The 15,736-nt window shown below is 47.0% G+C and overlaps 1 protein-coding gene across 4 annotated transcripts in view; it reads right to left on the reverse strand.

The window, feature by feature from the left end:
- GRIK1 (glutamate ionotropic receptor kainate type subunit 1) overlaps window positions 1–15,403 on the reverse strand; it is a 190,001-nt gene extending 174,598 nt beyond the window's left edge. For all 4 annotated transcript variants that reach the window (XM_048495223.1, XM_048495219.1, XM_048495220.1 and 1 more), the window contains exon 1: window positions 14,670–15,403. In XM_048495223.1, the coding sequence (XP_048351180.1) occupies window positions 14,670–14,793 (124 nt within the window). In that variant the 5' untranslated portion in view covers window positions 14,794–15,403. The remainder of the gene's footprint in view (window positions 1–14,669) is intronic.
- Window positions 15,404–15,736: the final 333 nt, after the last annotated feature.

A 15,736-nucleotide genomic window follows, 5' to 3' on the forward strand; every position in this document is an offset into this window, starting at 1 on the left:
GGTTGAGATGAAGTTGCTAATTTTCTCGATGAAGTGGGCTGAGTCTTTAACATAATGCTGTGTGTCCAATGTGGCTTTGTAACTGTGAAGTCAAGCACTTTGCCAGTTCATATGTGGGGAACCAATCGCGACTCACACAGGTCTGGAGGGATGGATTCCAGGATTTTGGGAGTCCATTTAACCAGGGTGGAAGAGCTTGACTTTGCAGAGTCATGCAGCATGTGTCTATTGAATGGAGGAGCTCTAATCACCGTGATGTATTTGGCGCGATTTTCTTTGGCTGGGTCTTGATGCCACAGATGCAGGCGAAACGTTAGAACAAAATCCACCAGACTTTCATGGCCACAGTCCGAAAACTCTCCAGAACCAGTTGAACCGGGCCGCGGAAAGCCTTCAGTTCAGTCTCTGAACCAGCAGAAAGGGAGCAGCAGGACAACGCATCTGGGCCAGGAAGAACAGAGTGACTCTGGTGTTCATTTTGAGGGCTTTTCTCAAAGCCACATCTTTTAAAACAGTGTATTTTAACAGGGGTTTGCAGGGGTTATCTTTTTCCTTAAGGCTACTAGGAGCTGAGACTGCTGGAGGTGGGGCTTAACAGGGTTAACAGAGGCTACTCTTTTGTCCTGGCTGCTAAAGGGGCTCCTGAGGTGAGTCATTCAGTCTTTAGTTCAGTCTCTGAACCAGCAATTTTTTTTTTTTTTCTTTAAAACAAATTAATTAATTAATTAATAAGGACATTTCTTGAGGGATAGTAGGTGTACAGATAGCTCCAAGGCAATTGACTAAAGTTTAATATCTAAATATCTAAAACAAAAAGCAGATATGAAGGCAGGAAGCCAGCAGGTGGGGGCTTGCCAGTGTTTTGCACTGAGTGTCACATGGCGACTATCTGCCACTAGGCCAGAAGTTGTGGGTGTGCCCTCGCTGCACGAGCTCCTGGCACTCAAGGAACGAACCAGCCTTTCTTTGAAGCCAAGGTGGCAGACCTGGAGAAGCCTGAGAGAGTGCAGAGAGAGAGGGCAAACAAACAAGGCTTTCAGGGACTTAGCAGCCGGGTCCCACTTCCCAAGGTGACATCTCTTCAGATGTCATGGAGAATGAGAGTCTGGGTGACAGAGGGTGCCAGTTCGAGTGTGGGGGGAAGATGTCTCCCTTTAGATGGGATCCCTTCCCTTAACTGGTGATCAGCTATCCTTCTCAAGCGACTGAGGATACCTCGGGAGGTGGGGGGGCTCCTTTGTAGTGGGTGATTCGGGATCATCAGGAATATAGAGAGTTGGGTTTGGTGACAGGCTGATGACCGCGATGGTGACTCTGGCCTGCCTGCGTGCTTAAGGCGGTTACGGATGTCACGCCACGCCTAGATAGGCTGTTAGGACAAAGTGCTGGGGTGGAGCTGGGGGCAGTTGTGGTCCACATTGGCGTACCAATGACATTGGGAAATGTAGCCGGGAGGTTCTGGAAGCCAAATTTAGGCTGCTAGGAAAAGGTTAAAATCCAGGGCCCCCAAGGTGGCATTCTCTGAAATGCTACCTGTCTCATCGCCAGCAGGGCTTGAAGCCAGGGCAAGCGGAGATACAGGGTCTCAAATGCGCTGCGGATGAGAAGGTGGTGCAAGGCAGAGGGTTTCCAGATTTGTCAGGAACTGGGGAACCTTTTGGGATAAGGCAGGCCTGGTACAAAAGGGACGGGCTTCATCTTAACTCAAAGAGGAACCAGGTGCTGCTGGCTAGCCAACATTAAAAAAAAAGGTGGCAGAACAGTCTTTAAACTGATTCCTGGGGAAAGCTTCGACAGGAGCTGAGGTGACTTCGGGTTCGAATACAGGAGTCCATGGGGATGCAGACAGAGAAGGAGGGGTTTTTTTGTAAATCAACCACATACAAGGGAGTGGAAACAGCATAGCAATGTGATAAGTGATAGTGGTTCACTCAAAAGGCTAGAGGGCAAAAAACACATAAATCCCAGTAGATTAGGGACAGAGACAGAGTATACAAAGCGTTCCTATGCTAATAGTAGTAGAAGCGCTCTAATTCCTAAAATGTCGGGGAGCTGGAGTACAAGAGTTTTGAAGGAGGACATTGATATAGTGGGCATCACAGAGACATGGTGGAATGAGGAGAACCAGTGGGATGCTAATATCCCAGGTTACAGGCTCTACAGGAAGGATAGGACAGGCTGCATTGGGGTGGGGTGGCCTCTGCATCGAAGAGCACATAGTGTCACGTAAAATGGACAGTGCAGGGGGAGCTGATTGCTCTACAGAAGCACTGTGGATATCAATACCGGGGGTGAAGCATAGGTTAACATTAGGAATATGATTGATCATCTCCTGACCCAAAGTTATCAAGAGGATTCTCTGAGATGGAAAAAAGAAATTCAGAGAGGCCAACAAAAGCAAAATGTTGTGGTAATGGAAGCCATTTTAACTATCCCCATATAAACTGGAAAAATGCATGTTCAGGTCACAGTAGTAAGGAGAGAACATTCCCTGGATATGCTAAATGACTGTGGCTTAGGAGCAGAGGTGGTTGTAGAACCAACCAGGGGAGATGTGATCCCTAGATCTAATTTCTATGTGGATCCCAGGACCTGGTGCGGGAAGTCAGTGTTGTTGGAGCTGATAGGGAACAGCCGCACTACAATGTTAAGCCTGTAGATTCAGTATCTCTGCATGCATCACGTGACAACTACTAATGAAGTTACATTTGCCTTCAGAAAGGGAAATTTCTCAAAGATGAGGGGATAGTGCGAGGAAAGCTTGAAAGGGAAAAATCAAGAGAGTCAAAAATGTCCAAGATGCTTTGGAGGTTATTTAAAAAAACACAGTCTTAAAAGCTCAACTGGAATGTGTGTTCCACAGGTTAGAAAGGCAGCCGTTTCCAGTCCAAAAGGAAAGCCACCATGGTTAATACAAAGGACGTTGAGGAAATTATTATTAGGGAAAAAAGATGTCTTTTAGAAAATGGAAGTCCAACTTAACTGATAAAGAATACCAGAGATAATACAAATGAAAAGTGGCAAAGAGAAGCAAGTTAGCTGTGGCGAGGCAAAAAAGGATTATGAGGAACGATGGCTGTGAACATCAAACCAGCAACAAAACAGTTCTTCAAGTACACTGCGCCAGGAAGCCATAAGGAAGCTTTCGTAGGCCCGCTAGATAACAAAGGAACAAAGGGTGTGCTACAAGATGACAGGAAGATTGCAGAAATGCTGAATGAATTATTTGCATCTGTCTTCAACCAAGAGGAGGTGAGGAAAATTCCTGCACCTGAACCAAGCTTCTTAGGAGGCTTAATCCGGAGGAACTAACGAAGATAGTGGTAGACAGCGAAGAAGTTCTGGCAGCCATTGATAAACTAAATGCTACCAAACTCTTCTGGCCCAGATTGCATTCACCCAAGAGTTCTCCTTAAAGAGCCCGCTACGAAATTGCTACGTTCTCACCTTTAATATGCAACTTTATTCGAAATCAGGCCCATCCCTGAAGACTGGAAGATGGGCCAATGTCACACCAAATCTTTAAGAAAGGATCTAGGGGGACCCGAAATTACAGGCCAGTCAGTTTGACATCTGTTCCGGTAAATTAGTGTAAAGGATTCAATGGTGTTGATGCTGAAGTAACCTTTATGCATTCCACAGCCCGGCGATGGGCCAGATGCATCGGGCGGAGACTTTATCTTTGCTGGAGATGAAGTCTCCGCTCCCATGGGAATCAGGAAGGAGGATGGGGTGACTGGTATTATAAATCTGTGCTTCTGGCGAAGTGTCATTCCTGCCACTGGCGCAGGTACTTGAGCTTAAGATGTCTTAATAAATGGACTTTCACTACCAAAGCCTTTTATTTCGCTGCCTAAGGAATTCTACATTGTGGCAGAATCTTAATTCATCTATATTCTTTGTGCAGTGGACCCTTTGTCTTGCTTACGGAGAGGTTGAATGTTACTGCGTGGAATAAAAGCGGTAGCTCCCCAAAGAGGTCTGACCTTTCCTTCTGGATCTAGAGAAACCGCAGGAGAACGGCCCCTCGCTGGTGGCTCTTCCTTCCGGCCCCTATCGTGCACGAAGCACCAGTCTTCCTCTTTACCTTCCGCTGGAACGAGGGGACGGACGTTGCAATTAATGCATGGGGACTTCCATGAGGTCGCTTAGCCGCCGTCCGCGGATCGAAAGGCCTGTGGAACGGATTCCTCTACCCGCTCTCGCGGTGGATTTATCAAACCTCAGATGCGCAACTCTGGTTCAAGTGGAGGAGACGGCTTGACCACCTTTCATAAAGCGCAACCCAGTGGAATCCATTGAACGATTCCTGGACTCAGATTTTGCGATGCTCCTCAAGGAAACTTCACCGCGGGTATTTCAGCATCTGGTCTGGCCCGCCCAGTATGACACCGACTCCACTCTGGAATTGGGAGGGTATCCGCATCGCCTCAATCGGACTTCCCCCATCCCGTCCGGCGACCGCGACCTTTGAGGTGTTTCGGGAGCGCCAACCGCGGCTACGGGCGGCTACGGTGTTCTCCGGTGGGCTCGCTTCCGATGACGACGAAGAGTCTGAAGAAAGCCTGCATTCCCAGCCGACCGGCTTCTCTCCCATCGAGAGAAGACTGGGATGAGGCAGGCTACCGGTGATGCCCAAGCCGCATGGAACCGCGAACGCCAGCGCGGAGGAGGAACGGGCACAGTTGCAGCAAGAGCTGAAACCCTGCAGAGGGACCGAACAAAGCAACGCGAAAGAAGTTCAGGCTCGAAGTTGGACCGCGCTAAAGACGCTACCTAACGGGTAATATGCTCCAGAATCTGTCAAGTCTCATGATAAAGTCCTGGAACAGTCCAGACTGGATTTACAACGGCAACGCCGAAAGCTGCTCTGTACCTACGGCGCACGCAAAGTGAACTCACTGAAGCCCTTAAACGGGACCTAACCGTTTAAATTAGGGCTTGGAAAAGCTGCTTTGTACGCGCATCAAGATGCATTGGCTCGGCAAGGAGAGGGAGCTGGCTGCTTTGGGAGAGGGAACTAAGGAGGCAGCAGACCAGAGGGCCGCAAGTTGGAACCTATGCTGTTACCGATCATGCCGGTGCCAGGGGCCACGCATCTGGGTCCTTGCCACACTAAATGCCAGCGCACCGCTTCAGCTCGCATTCCAGCCCCCCCTGGGTACAACAGCCTGCCGTCTAACCTGCTCAGCCAGCCGCCATCCACCTCAGCACGGCTTCTGGCAGAGTCACCGGGCTACTTTCGCCCCTCGATACCAGCCCGCTTTTGATGGGGACCGCCTCCAAACTTCCCTTACTCTTCATCTTGCAAAATCTCAATGCCCACTTCAAAGACTATGATGATCTCTACCGGTCTGAACGCTTAAAATACGGGACATCGCTCAGTCCTAGGATGGGCGGCATGCACGACTGGTTCGCCAGGATCGTTTTAGATTTGCAGGATGAGGACTCTCGCGACAGCGCCCGCGATTCCTCCAAGCTTTGAGAGAGCCTGGCACAAGATCCAGGCCGAATGAAGCTATCCGCATTCATCAAAACTATCCAGCAAGGCAAACTTCCTGCTTCTGCGAGAATTTGTCCTGCGGAATTTCGCGCAGCGGCTGCCTCGACTTCCTCCTGAGGGCCTTGAACGCATGAGATGCTAATACTTCGGATGTTGTGGATAGCAAGCGCCTTGCAAACTGTGCTTTAATCCGGTTCCTCGTATTCATTGCAGATTGGATCCAGTTGGGGTCTCGGGTGGCGCTCTCGCTTTGGAATACGCCAAGGAGTGCCTTTCGCCACCAAAACCACTACCACGCCTGGCACTACAAGCCGCCCAGCCGCTTCTACCGAAACCATTCTCTGAACTGCCGCCGCCGACTTTGGGCTGTGTCTTTACTTCGCGGAGGGCCAGGTCATCTAGCCGCCAACTGTCCTGGGCGAAGCAAAACCAACCGCCTCCAGCTCCGCTGCATCATTCGCCTGCCAAACCACCACGCAGGTTGTGACCGCCTCCCCACTGGCTCGCCTTTGCAAGCGTGGCGGACCGGTTGGGCGCAATTACTCCAGAGGAGGGGGGGGGAAGCGCATAGCCGTCTGTCTTTTCTTTCAGCCCCCCATGGACATGGGCCCTCGACTCCTGACGCTGCGTGAGTGAAGGCTGCAGCGCCCCATTACTGTTCAAGCATTTCTGGCCAACTCCCGCTAAACACACTCCCCGTGATATAGCCTCGGCCCCAGGGATTCCGCTGCTCCCACTCAAGCTTAATGCGCTCCCAGGTGGCAGAGGAGCCAGGGTTCTGGACCGACTTCTGGTTAAGCTCCATCCATACCATTCTTTACCCAAATGGGACGGGCAGCCCCTCGAAACGAAGGACCGCCTTACATTCAAAACATTAACAGCCGTTCTCTCCAAGGTACCACCATTGGGAGAAAAATTAGTTTCATTTTAGCGCCAGTGAGCCAAACACTCAAGCTTCATAGTTTTGGGCATGCCTTTGGTTGTTGGTTACATGAACCAAAAAAAATTCATTTGGAAAGAAAGCGATCCTAGAATTCTACTGACCCTCCCTGCGTGAACACATGAATGTGGGAAGAAAATCCAACGCCTTCCTGACACTCCCCTCTTCTGGCTTCTAAAGTGACGTTGCTCCCGATTCTATTGACATCCCACCTGCATATCAGGATCTTTAGCCAGAGTTTTTTCAGGAGCAGGAATGCCATCAATTGCCACCCCACAGAGACACACTGACTGTAAAATTGTCATACAACCAGGGGCTTAACTCGCCTGCAAGGGTAGAATTCTACCGCGATGAGTCCTGCAATGAGGAGAAGGAACTTCGTGTTTTCTTAGACAAGAACCTTGCTCGCTGCTCTTCATAATAATACGGCGGCTACCAAACACACAATAACCACGCTGCTTGCTCCCCGCTTTTGTTTGTCAAAAAGAAAGATGGGTCTTTACGGCTTTGGTTGCACAGATTATCGAGGTCTCAATGCGGTCTCCTTGTCCAATAAATAAATATCCTTTTGCCTTTGATCAAGGACCTTTTAGATGCACCTCGCAAAGGACGATTCTTTACTGTAAATTAGACTCTGAGAGAAGCTTACTACAGAGTCAGAATTCGCTGAAGGATATGAACACCTGATCAGCGCTAATACAAAGCTTGGACAGTTTGAATATTTAATAATGCCATTCAAGTTAAGTGGGGCCCCGGAGCTTTACATGGCCCTTATCAACGAGGTTCTCCATGATTTACTGTACAAGGGAGTTGTTGCATATTTAGATGACGCTTTTAATTTTTACTCTCGCAAACTATAAGAAGAGCATGAAATGTTGGTCCGAGAGGTATTGAAACGCTTTGGCTTGACAACTCTCTTTGCCAAACTCTCCAAATGCTGTTTTCATCAGACCTCCATTGACTATTTAAGTTACCGGATCTCACCGGTGGGCTTAAAATGGATCCCGTTAAAATTGATGCAGTCCTCCAATGGCCTGCCTCTACCAACCGCAGAAGAACTCCCAGTCGCTTCTTGGTTTTGCTAATTTCTATCGCGGGATTTTATACCCCAATTTGCTGAACTGGACTCTCCTCTCACGCAGACCTCTCTTACGCACTAAGCGGGTAAAGATTCATTGTCCACCAAGCCTGGGCCCCCCCTTCTCTGGTCTGCTGAGGAATGTCAAACAGCCTTTCAACTATTAAAATCTGCGCTACACACCGGTCCTATCCTAAAAGCACCCCCGATCCCAGATCTCCCGCTTAGGTTCACGTGACTTCGACAAAGCACCGGGCAGCCCTGTTGCAGAAAAAATAAAGATGGTGGTGACTGGTTCCGCAGGCTTATTTTGTCTAAAAAAAATTCTCTGGTACCGAATCCTCAACTGGACTAGAGACAAGGAGACCGCGCCATCAAAGCAGCACTCTCCACTCTGGCCACTGGCTGGAGGGCTGGGCACCTTTTCTTCGTTTGGTCGATCTAAAACTCCTGGCAGCTCTTTTTCCACCCCCCTCAAGATGTCCGCAAACAACTTCTGCAATGCATTTCTTTTCTCGCTTCATTTACAGTCCATTTTTTTCCTGGGAAAACCAACAAATTGGTTGACGCTACCGCTACCAATTCGAGGGGGGTGGAGCGCCTGGCAGACATTCCACGCACCGCTTCCTCCTCCCAGTTGGGCTGGTCACCCGATTCCAACGCCCGGCCCCTCCACCCTCGCTCCCAGTCTCGCTTCCTCCTCCTTTCCCATGGAATTGAGGAGGCGGGCTGCATGAGCCCCCAGCCGCTGAAGGGGACTCCCACTGGCGCTTTGGGAGAACAAATGGGAGTTTGGCGGAGGGGAATGTTGGCACGCGTTCTCCTCCGCGTTCTGAAGCTTGCCAATTTATGCCTGCTCGCTGACATTTTGGCTTTTAGAAAACTCTGCACTTAGCCGCCGGGCAGCCTCTGGTGGCGCCGCACGCGCTAAAGACATTGAGGCTTACATTAAAGGCTGCTCGGTTTGTGCAGAAGCTAAACCATCCCGAAAGCCCCATGGACTGTTGAAACCTCTCCCGTTAGCTTCCCTCGCCTTTGGGAAGCCGATCTCCATGGATTTCATTACAGATTTGTCTCGAAAGTCCTTGGCAACACGGTTTTATGGGTGGTGGTAGATCTATTCTCAAAGCGAAGCCCACTTTATTCCATGTGCTTCCATCCCCTTCTGCTCCTAAGCTGGCCACGGCTGTTTTTTATTCAACATGTTTACCGCCTCCATTTCCGGGCCGTTAAGGTGTTCGACCGCCGCCCCCAATTCATCTCAAAAAAGTTCTGAAAGCTGCTTTTGGGATTGTTTGGGGAGCCGCTTCGCCGCCGCCGCTTCTACTAATGCTCAAAGTAGCGACGGCGGGAAACGGAGAGAACTTAACAGAACCTTAGAGCGAGTGATTTACGCGTTGTTACATACCAACTACCACCAAAGACCAATTGGTGCGAGAGCTTATTCCGCTTAAGCGAGTACTTGCCACAATAATCACCGGTTCATAGTAGTACAAAGAAACCTTTGAAATTGTGTCTGGTCGCCTCTTCCCCGCCATAATACAACTAATTCGCAGCAGCTGCTTTTGACCCCTAACTTCCAACAATGGATTTCATCCTCAGCCGAGGGATGGAAGTCGTGGTCCAGACCGCTTCTTACAGCAAGCAAAAGGACTCCCCAAAACTGCAGGTGTTTATAAACACCGGCTCAGATTTCCTTCAAGTGCAGGCCTCTGCGTATTTGTGTTATCTACAAAAATCTCAGAGACGTGCATAAATTTTTCCAAACTTGCGCAGAGATTTGTGGGACCTTTTCAAATTACTAAAGAGTGATTAATGATGTCACTGCCCGGCTTAGGATTTTGCTCTAACTCTCTTTTAGTAACATCCATCCTTGCCTTCCATTCCAGCTTGCTCAGAGGGAGGCCTCCTGCTTCCGATGCTCTGGCACGGCCTCAATGGAGAGGCCCCTCCTCGACTATTATTGATGGCCACAAGCACACGAAATTGACGCTTATCCTGACTCTCGCTTTAATCGCATGAACCGCTTGCAATATTTAGTTTCTTGGGTGGGATATTCCGCTGGGTATAATCACTGGGTTTATTCCGGAACATTGAAGCCCCCCTAATTCTTATTTCTGCTTTCCCGCAGCCTTTCCGCGATAAACCTGGGGAAGGGGTCTTCTTTAGGGGAGGCAGAGTGTAAAGGATTCAATGGTGTTGATGCTGAAGTAACCTTGAGGTGCATTCCACAGCCCGGGCTGATGGAGCCAGATGCATCGGGCGCGGAGACTTGCTATCTTTTCTTGCGCTGAGATGAAGTCTCCGCTCCCATCAGGAGAATCCAGGAAGGAGGATGGGGTGACTGGTATTATAACCTGTGCTTCTGGCCGAGGAAGTGTCATTCCTAAGCACTGGGTGCTGTACTTGAGCTTTCTAAGATGTCTTAATAAATGGACTTTCACTACCAAAGCCTTTTATTTCAAGTCAACATGGAATTCCTTACATTTAGTAGAATCTGCCGGCTAAAGATAAAATTATTAAACATGTAGAAAGAAGCAAGACCCGCTGAGAAAGAGTCAGCATGGCTTTTGCAGAGGCAACGATCCCTGTCTTTACAAACTTACTTCAGAGTCTCTTTTGAGGATGTAAATAGGCATGTGGATATGTGGAGACCAGTGGACATTGTCTACTTGGATTTCCGTGTTGCTTTTGGACAAAGTTCCTCACCAGAGACTATTGAGAAAACTCAGTAATGAAGGGAATAAGAGGAAGTCCTCCTATGGATTAAAAACTGGTTGAGGAAACAGGAAGCAAAGAGTGGGTGTAAAATGGGAAATTCTCACAATGGAGAGAGATGGGGAGGAATTGGTCCCCAAGGATCCGGTAGATATTGGGACCAGTGCTCTTTAACCTAGTCATAAATGACCACTGGAAGTAGGGGTGGGTAGCGTGGCCAAGTTTGGTTGCAGATGATACCAAATTATGCTTGGTGGTGGTGGAGAACCACAAAGGATTGCAAGGGAGCTCCAAGCCGACCTTGATAAAATTAGGTGAGTGGGCTAAGAAATGGCAAATGCAGTTCAATGTAGCAAAATGTAAAATTAGTGATGCTATCATAGAGGGCAAAATCCAAACTTCACATACACGCTACAGGGTCGAGATGCTATCTGTCACAGAACCAGGAAAGGGATTTACGCCTTTTAATTGATAGTTCCATGGGAATGTCAACTCAATGTATGGCAGCTGTGAAAAAGGCAAACTCTATGCTGGGGATAATCAGGAAAAAAGGAATTCGAGAATAAAACTGCAAAGATTGTCATGCTCTTATCTAAAGACATTGAGGTGCTAATTAATACTTGAAGTACTAGTGCTCAGTTCTTGGTCACCACATCTCAAAAAAGGATATTGAAGAGATAGAAAAAGTGCAGAGAAAGGGCAACGAGGATGATTGAGGGACTGGAGCACCTTCCTTATGAGGAAGGCTGCAGCGTTTGGGACTCTTTAGTTTGGAGAGGAGACGTCTGAGGGGGGATATGATTGAAGTCTATAAAATTATGCATGGGGTAGAAAATGTTGACAGAGAGAAATTTTTCTCTCTTTCTCACAATACTAGAACCAGGGGGCATTCATTGAAAATGCTGGGGGGAAGAATTAGAACTAATAAAAGGAAACACTTCTTCACGCAACGTGTGATTGGTGTTTGGAATATGCTGCCACAGGAGGTGGTGATGGCCACTAACCTGGATAGCTTTAAAAGGGGCTTGGACAGATTTATGGAGGAGAAGTCAATTTATGGCTACCAATCTTGATCCTCTTTGATCTGAGATTGCAAATGCCTTAACAGTCCAGGTGCTCGGGAGCAACAGCCGCAGAAGGCCATTGCTTTCACATCCTACATGTGAACTCCCAAAGGCACCTGGTGGGCCACTGCGAGTAGCAGAGAGCTGGACTAGATGGACTCTGGTCTGATCCAGCTGGCTTGTTCTAAAAAAAAAAAAAACAATACAAAGTATGCCAATACTTATTCTAGCTGGAATTCATACTTAGAAAAAAATATATGCAGTTTACCCTCTGAATCTTTCTGTAAGAAATTATTGATTAGGAAAATAAGATATTAACATGACATCTTTCCCTCCAGTTACAGAGTCAGAGATGTTCTTAAAGACTCAAACTTATTAGCAGGGTACTTCTATGACAGCATAGTTACTGCCAACTTATATTTCTATGGGATACTGAATTTTGAGAAATTCATATCCCATAGAAATATAAGTTGGCAATAAAAATGACCCTTTCCTGACACCTTACTTTTAAAGTTCATTGTCACATTTCTGATTTTTGTAGGATCAATAAATTAGCCTGATACCTATTGACTTTTGTGCTACATCACAAGAGATAGTATGGTCTGGAACCCAAGCCTAAACTTCCATAAGCCTTTCTGCATCTGAATTTTTCCACAACTCTTGCATAGAACTGCCACTCCATACAAATGATTTTGAAGCCCTGAGGGAAGATGGAGAAGGAAATTCTCAGGGTCCTTTTCTGCTTTCTTTCCCAACATACTATATGGGCTTTTCCTACCAATATGAAATACAAAGGTCACAGATAAGCCATGCCATCATCTAGAAGGATTTTCCAGGGCACAAAGCAAAATCCTCAGCTTCCCAAGAAGGTATTGCAAGCTTTAATTGAAGCACTGTGGTTTAAGTAGGACTATTTTCTTGGGCAGGTAGTTTACCGTTTTTCCTCTGGCATACTCTGAAATACTCTCCATTAAAATTCCGGTTAAATAATTAAGTACAACTAGTTCAGGGATTATTGTATAAGACCCTCATAACATATGTTCTAAATCACTTAAAAGCAGCTGAATTATTGTCATTAGGAATCAAACTTCAGTTTAATTACAGATGGAAGTTCATTGGCTTTATGGAACTATTCGTATGGATAAATGCAGACATTTTCTCAGAATCAGAGTAAGATCCATTGGATGCAAACACTTTGAAGAACAAAAGCTCCCCTAACACTTTCAAATTGGTATATTTTGCTCTGTATGTGGAACCTTACCCAGTCCTATATATACTGGTCAGTTTTTGATGGATGATATCAAAGGTATGGCTGCAAGGATCAGATTGTTTTCTTGTACATCAAACACATTCATCCCTGCCGCATGAATTTCCTCAACAGATTAATATTTTGCAATACTCTCATATTATGAAACAGTCTTTGAGAAGGAATAAAATTACACGTGTTATTACATGACTTGCTCTGTCAATATAGGAATACTTTTGAATTAAGTTCTACATTGGAAAAATATTATAAGTCACTGAGTCCTATCTGGGGAGGTAAGTGGGGTACAAAAGAAGTAAATAAATAAATGTGAGCAATGGGCAGATTTAATGGATTAGCTATGGATAAATAGCTATGGATATATAATATTTTCATGATGATAAGGGAACCATCATGACAATTATGAATGACATGTGGCTAAGGCAGTGCCTAAGATTCCTTATTTAAAAGTCATATTTCTGCAGATTGTCACGCCACTTCAGTTTACAGTTGGAAAAGAAACACAAATAACGTAGTTGAAAATTCTGTTTTACATTTTATTTTATTTCCATTTTCCAAGTTTCCATTTGACTTTCTGTCTTTTGATACTTAGTATTCATCGTCTCATTTAACTGACACAAGAAGCCCACTGTACGAAGAAACATTTCCTGTGAACTTTGACTGGTTTCCATGGAGCAAAGTTTTCCCTTCAATTCTTAATCTCAAAGCCTACACACATGTATAGTGTTTGCGGCATGTTTCTGCAAAGTGAGGGTTACACAGGGTCAGCCTGCAGTAAGCAAGGACGACATGCCATAATTGTCAACCAGCATCACAGCAATACCATACAATCTATACGCTGCACATTATAGCTCCAGCTCTTTCATTCCAAACCAAAAAAAACTCATTACTTTCTGGCTTGGTCGTTTAGGTCATTTGTGTTGTTTCTTTGGTGCTACAATTTTAGAAAGAATAATTGATCTCACATTTACATTATCTTCAGCCAGCATGTATTTGAAAATTTTAAATACCACACCTTTTATTCAAGGTTATGTCTTCTTGTCTACTTTCCATGTTAATTTCCCCCCACGAAAAAACAAGAAATGAATGTGAATATTAACACAGTCAAGACAAGACTTAAAAGGCTTTACTTCCAAACCTTTCAGAAGTTTAGAACATTTAACTCATAGCATGAGATTTAACTTTTCTGTAGCTCAGTGTATGACAGAGGATCTATAATGTTCAAGAGCATATTCTTGTACTGTACATTATTTGACATGGAACAACTAACTCCAACCTTTCCTACACATACAATGACACACTGTTGTGTTCACATTGGCATTAATACATGATACAGTCCACAACTATCAATTTGCTATGACATCAAATTATGTTCATTGGAGTGACACACACACATACACACTTTTAGTACCAGGACGGAAACATAGATGTCCATCCACTTGTGCAAATGGCAGGGTGGCAAATATAAATAATTAATCTGCACACATTGATCTGCAAATCTGTACTAAGATTTTCTGGTGAGGGAAGGAGAAGAGCATAGAAACCCAAGGAAAACTTTTTAGCGAAGGAATGTAATTTGCCTGAAGAACCTCAGCAAGCACGCACGTATACAAAACTTCCCTTGCTTGTTCTGCCTGCACCTAGTTCAATTTCAAAGTAATAAAAAAAGGTGGGGTCGATCTCAAAAGGAAAGGGGAGATCCAGGAAACAAACACTTGGCAAAGGTCTCCCACAGCCATCCCCGGGGCAAGAGGTCAGTATGTTTCTCGCAGCCAGAATCCCATCCCAGGGCTGGGACTATGCTCAGCCCTTTTACTCCACACTGCGGACCTGAATAAGCAATTCAGAAGGCAACAAGCTAGTCTCCCAAGGAAAAGAGACATCCGCACAGATTCGCGAGGACTGGTTTTTCGTATCAGCTCTTTCTCGGCGGGGTGATTCTGTCCCAGTTGTCACAATCGATCACCGCCGGTGTGCTTTTCAAATGATACTTTTCATGCGTAAGACCCCCTGCTCCCTTGAGCAAAATAGACCCCCCACACACACACACACACATCCTTTCGAACAGCCTCATCCCTCCCCGCCCCTCGCCCAGCACTTACCGATCCTTAGCACTTGCTGGGAAGTCTGGGGGATGCCAAGACAAAGATAGAGGAGGAGGAATAAGAGTCCCCTGCTGGCATCCATCGCCGAGTCCCCGGGCTCGCAGTGAAGGGGGCTCTCCATCTTCCTCACTCCCTGCTTGGATTCATGCTTCAGCCTCTCGGCCACCCTTCCCAGCACTCAGTCATAAGCGGCTCCAATTCGGGCTGGATCTGCCCCCCCTCATTCTTTCTTGGGTTTCTTGCTCATGGTAAAAAGAAGGAGAGACGGACGTGGCTGCAGCTCAGCGCGGAGAGAGGGATGGTAGCTACCACATCAAGAGCCGGCGATCTTGCGCCTTTGGGACCCACTTCGATCTCTCTGGATCTTTTTCCCTCCCCTTCTTTTTAGCCCATCATTCATCCGGCGTGAGAGAGTTGCCTCTTTCCAGATTAGCGTAGCGGCTCATTCGGTTGGAAAGTTGCCGTCCGCCCAAAATGCCCGGTGTGGCCCCTTCATTCGACTGGCCGCCAAGTGCACAAGCGCAGGAGAAAAGCCCCGAAGAGAAGAGGAAGGGGGAGGGCTCCTGGGAGACCCTGAGCCCGGCCGCCTCTCCGCGCCGTCTCTCCCGCACGCGCAAACTAAACTACTTTCAGCCTCTCGGCTCCAGGCCCGAGTGAAGCTTTGCTGGCCTGCCAATGATCCAAGCGCATCTCGTCGCCTTATTGGCCAGAGCGGGCGCTGCCGTCGGGGATCGTTCAAGGGACTCTGGCAACTCCTCGCGGGTCAATTCGACAAAAGTGGACGCCAATCCTTTGGTGACGTAATCCTCGCCCTATCCGACGCACGCATTTTCCGTACATTTCTCCCCTGGAAATGTTCTCCACATCTCTGCTTTTCAAAAGCTAACACTAACACTAAATCTCAGAGGTGGTGTCTGGCGTTAGGGGAACAGTGGGCCCCACCCGCTTTCCAGGCTGCTGGTGGGTAGTAACAACAGGGTAATAACAACCGTCACTATTAAGCAACCAAGCAAACTTGAGCCCAGAATCAAAATGAATTTCATTTTGGGGATCATGTCCTGGAT

This window comes from Sphaerodactylus townsendi, linkage group LG04 (assembly GCF_021028975.2).
Source record: "Sphaerodactylus townsendi isolate TG3544 linkage group LG04, MPM_Stown_v2.3, whole genome shotgun sequence".
NCBI lineage: Eukaryota > Metazoa > Chordata > Lepidosauria > Squamata > Sphaerodactylidae > Sphaerodactylus > Sphaerodactylus townsendi.